Source organism: Salvia hispanica, chromosome 4 (genome assembly GCF_023119035.1).
Source record: "Salvia hispanica cultivar TCC Black 2014 chromosome 4, UniMelb_Shisp_WGS_1.0, whole genome shotgun sequence".
NCBI lineage: Eukaryota > Viridiplantae > Streptophyta > Magnoliopsida > Lamiales > Lamiaceae > Salvia > Salvia hispanica.
Genome location: NC_062968.1, coordinates 53,662,482 through 53,667,253, shown reverse-complemented (window position 1 = coordinate 53,667,253; position 4,772 = coordinate 53,662,482). Strand labels below are relative to the sequence as shown.

General features: G+C 34.7%; 1 protein-coding gene across 1 annotated transcript; it reads right to left on the bottom strand.

Moving 5' to 3' along the window:
• Positions 1–199: 199 nt before the first annotated feature.
• Positions 200–901, bottom strand: LOC125219851 (ethylene-responsive transcription factor 1-like). The gene has a single exon (XM_048121936.1). The coding sequence runs from the start codon at positions 794–796 to the stop codon at positions 314–316; it is 483 nt and encodes a 160-aa protein (XP_047977893.1). The 5' UTR covers positions 797–901; the 3' UTR covers positions 200–313.
• Positions 902–4,772: the final 3,871 nt, after the last annotated feature.

Here is a 4,772-nt window from a genome sequence, read left to right as displayed (position 1 = left end):
AATTTTTCTCAATTTCACATTTTATAAAACTAGTCATTTATATGAACTGCACACACACACTACACACACTATATACACTACACGCACGCGCACAGGCACACACATACTTCTATGTGAACGCCAATGGTTTGCCTTTGTGGCAGTATGAAGGTGTATTTGTATATCACCTCAATTACTCAAAGCTCAATCTTCCGATCTCTTAATTGAAAGCATTCAACACTTTATATTTTATGCTCTAAAAATTACAGTTTATAATATTCCGCAAATTACATTTATTAAAAACTAAATGAAATTATTTAGATTTTGCTCGGCTTTAACGAAGACGCCGACCATCTATACAAATACGACGTCGCTTACCCACCCTATTCGGTTCGGAAGCACCCGACCCGATGAGGTGAGGGAAGTTGACCCGAGCCCTAGACCCATGCAGCTTGAACGCGGCTCTGTCGTAAGCCAAGCCGGCCTCCTCCGGCGTCTCGTACGTCCCCAGCCACAGCCTCGACCCCTTCTTCTCCGGATTCCTTATCTCCGCCGCGAACTTCCCCCACGGCCGCCTCCTCACGCCTCTGTACCGCTTCCAATCCGCCGCCGCCGACGCACCTCCGTCACCGCCGCAGCACATCAGCTCCTTGATCATCTGCGACGAAGCGTCGTCGCTGTCGTCGCTGGCGAGCGCTGCTGCGTCGCGGATCGGGAAATCGGCGTCGCTGAGGAGATAGTCCTGTACGGATTGGAGCCAAGCTGAATCGAATTCGGATGCAATTGCAATTTCAGCTTCCATTGTTTCTGTGTTCATGGAAATGTTGAAGAAGATTGAGATTTGGGGGAAATTGTGATTTTGGCTCCAAATTTTGGTGAATGCAATTGCAGCGGTTGATGCGTGATTTATATAGAGTGAATTAGAGAGTTTTTTTTTAACTATTTGAGATGAGAATTATTGAGTTCTACGAAATTGCATGTATGAATTAGGCTTATCTTACTATTTAGAGTTAGCCACGTTTTTATTTTATATTTATTATTCAAAAGAATTGTCGGGAGTGATATGTTTTAATTTTCTTTATTAACGATAATGAGGTTGTCTGATCCAAAACGACAGGTTGCTAACGGGTGGAAAGTATACACTAGTATAATTTTAGATGGGACATGCGTTGATAATTGAAGTATATTAATCATTCTTAAATTTTAATATAGTATAGATACTTAATTTAGATCCACTTGTAATTTAATTTCAACAAGACATCGTCATCGAATATTAAATAATAATATCTCATTTAGTATTTACGGCATCGAGTACTAACAAGAATATATCGTAATCTTTTATATCCCCACAATATTAATTTTTACTATATATTTTCATTATTTGCAATTTAAAATACTCGCTCCTTCTTAAAAAGTTTAACATATATTTCTATTTTCATCGATTCGACTAAGAACATTTCTAAGGGGAAAGGTAAATGGAGAGGTAAAGTTACATAACTGCTATATTTATCTTTTCTCCATGAGTAACCATTCTCTAAGAGGAGAGATATTTGAGAAGGTGTATTACGTTTTCCTATTTTGAAGAGGTATTATGGAGAGGTAAAATCTCATACTCTCTCCGTCCCGCTTTAGCAGTCCCATTGACTTTTCTGCCCTCTTTTTGTAAAAATGATAAAAAAGAGTTAAAGAGAAGAAATGGTAAATTAAGAGAGAGAATAATATAGAGAAGAGTCTTATCTACATTATTGTCTCTCTTACTTTACAATTTCTTCACAAACTATTTTTTATCATTTTTACAAAAAAATGGCAGAAAAGTCAATGAGACTGCTAAAGCGGGATGGAGGGAGTAACTACCATATTTGCATTTTTTTCATGAAAAATCATTCTTCAAAGGAGAAGGTATTACACTTAGTGTTTTTTAAAGCATTTTGTACTATTGTTTTATTTTTAAAAAAATGATTTACCTTTCTATATACCATTTTTCTTTGGAATGTGTTATTTTTTGAAAGGGTATATTTCACTTTATGAGTTATTGCCATTTTGAATACCATGCATTCTAATTCTACTAACTCATCATCACTCTCTTTCTATAGCATTTCTTAAAACATGTGCCGAATCAAAATGCGACAAGCTTTGCGAGACGGAGTGAATATTATTTTTTGTAATACTGCCTCCGTTCCTAATAATTCACCACCATTTGACTTGGCACGGATTTTAAGAAATGTAATAGAAAGTGAGTTGAAAAAGTTGGTGGCATGTAGGTCAATATATTAGTTTTATAATAAAATGTGAGTGTAAAAGAGTTAGTGGAATATAGGGATCACTACTAAAAATGGTAAAAGTGAAATGTGATAATTTTTTAGGAAAAGACGAAAGAGGAAATAGGTGACAAATTTAAGGACGGAGAAGTATTGACTATTGAAACATGATTAAGATTTCTTGAAAATTTAATTGTAATGTCAATTGTTCAATGATGAAATTGATGACACATCAGTTGTCCTTCAGTTTTTCTTCTTGGATAGTTGTTTAGAACTCTCGCTCATTACCACCTTGATGGTTGAGATATTTTGGTATGATCAAAATATTACTAATCCAGACAAATAAAGATCCAATGATTTTTGAATTTGTCGTCCAATTCTCAATTTCCATTTCTCACATAATATGCTAGGTGTAAATAACAAAGAAAGTTAAAATTGAGTCTTTTTTTTTGGGTAAAGAAAATCGAGTCTTTAACTATTGCTTTAAGGTTTGAATTTTTAAAAAATAAATTTGATCAATTTTGCCAATGAGGTGAACACATGAATATTAAATTGCAAATGCTTCTTTTGTTTTTTGATAATTATGGTGACAATGGTGGTTGGCTTTCTAAAAAGCATCCATTATATTACGACTACGTCATTGTCCATATTGATATTCAAATTAATGTAGTATATTGTAGTACGTAGGGCCCCAATAAAAAAATATTACACTATTAAATTACTCCATATGGCTAATACTTAAATACTAATTGGATCAACAACGTGACTTAAAAAGAATAAAGCAAAGGGGTTTTTGCAAATACTTCCACGAATTAAGGATTAATTACCTTCCCGGAAGTAGGGTTAATCAATTAAAAATCTACCCTCGCCATTTAATCACCTTCCACGAATGTACCGTACCTCCGGCGACCGGCGCTGATCACCACCGGTGATCCATCAGGCTACGACTATTTCCATCTTTACATATATGAATTATATCGTTGTCACTACTCAAATATTGTGTTAATAATGCCTATTCGCTCACTATTAAATATTTCATTTGCTTTTGACATTCGTTTTAAGAAAAAGGTTCGAGTGTTTTTAATTTATAAGTGAAATAGGACGTGACTCCATTGTAAATCCAAATATTAGTACTAAATTTTTATTGGATTGAGAAGACATTTTATTATGGATACTCCAAAATGATTAATAATGAGATATTTAATCGGTGGACGGAGGGCGTTAATAGTAAGGAATCTTTACTGTTAAATAATTGATGAAGGTTTGAAAGCATCCATGTAATATGAAAACAAGAGTTTGACCTAAGATTCTTGTATTTCAATTGGTTAGTTAAACTCAAAGGTCATATATAAATAAAATAAATCGTCCTAATAATACATCCTAGCATACTACTCCATATAATATGAACTAGTATAAAATAAGTCGTATACAAAGATTTAAAGCTGCTCCATGTCCAAAGACAGGGATCAATTTCTTGACCATTTGGTTAAGGATGGATGAGTTACATGTCACTCGACCATACCCCTTAAGTTATAAATCGTATATGTATATTATACTACATCCTAAGAGCATCCACAGTAGGGGCGCCCTGATCGCGGCTAAGCCGCGCCTGTGTATTGTGGCAGAAGTGTCCGCCTCCGAATGCGCCGAGGACGAGCCGGAGGAGAGAGAAACTCGGCGGCCGCCGCGGCGGTCGCCGATTTCCATTTTTTTTTAATTTCGAATTTTTAATGGTTTTTTTTTGCTTATTTTTATAAATATCCCACCAATTTTATATGTTTTTTTTTATAAAATGTTCGTTGTATAATTTTCCGGTATCCATTAATACAACGAATATTTGGTCTCATCGCACTTTTTAATTTTATTATTATCTCGTTTTCTAATTATTTTTAGTCCGATAATTTGAATTCTAATTGTTATAATATAAATTCTAATTGAATTAAAATATACAAAGAATAAAAATAAAGTGAAATGTGGCTAACAAAAGTGTCCACTATTGTTGCGAAAACTTTTTTTTGTGGCCGTGGACAAATCAGAAGTGGCTATGGAAAAAAAAGAGAAGTGTCAAAGAGAAAGTGTCCTCGTATTGTAGATGCTCTAACAGTTTTGTTTTACTAACATTTCCAATTTGAGCAATAAAAAACTGACAATATTTTCACAAAGCCCATCTTGATGGGCTAAGCCCGACAATCGAAAGTTGAACTTCGGCATTACACTGTTCGGCCCAGATTCCTGAGATTGCCGAGATTTTATTTTATAATAAATTTGGTGTATTCGTGAATGCCTTTGTTAGGCTTCTATTTTATATGGGCCTTTTGCTGTTTATGACTATTTCAATGGACCTTATTCACAGAGCAAAGTCTTTGAAGAGTGAAACGGGGTACAAAAATTATCGTTTTTCCAGGTAACTTTATCAGTATTTGTCGTTTTCCGGGTATATTTTATCTTCGGATTGTTTCCGTAAGTGCTTATGTGGTTTAAATAATATTTTATTTTAGAGCCGTTAGAGTCCTTAGACCCGGCTTGTCACATTAC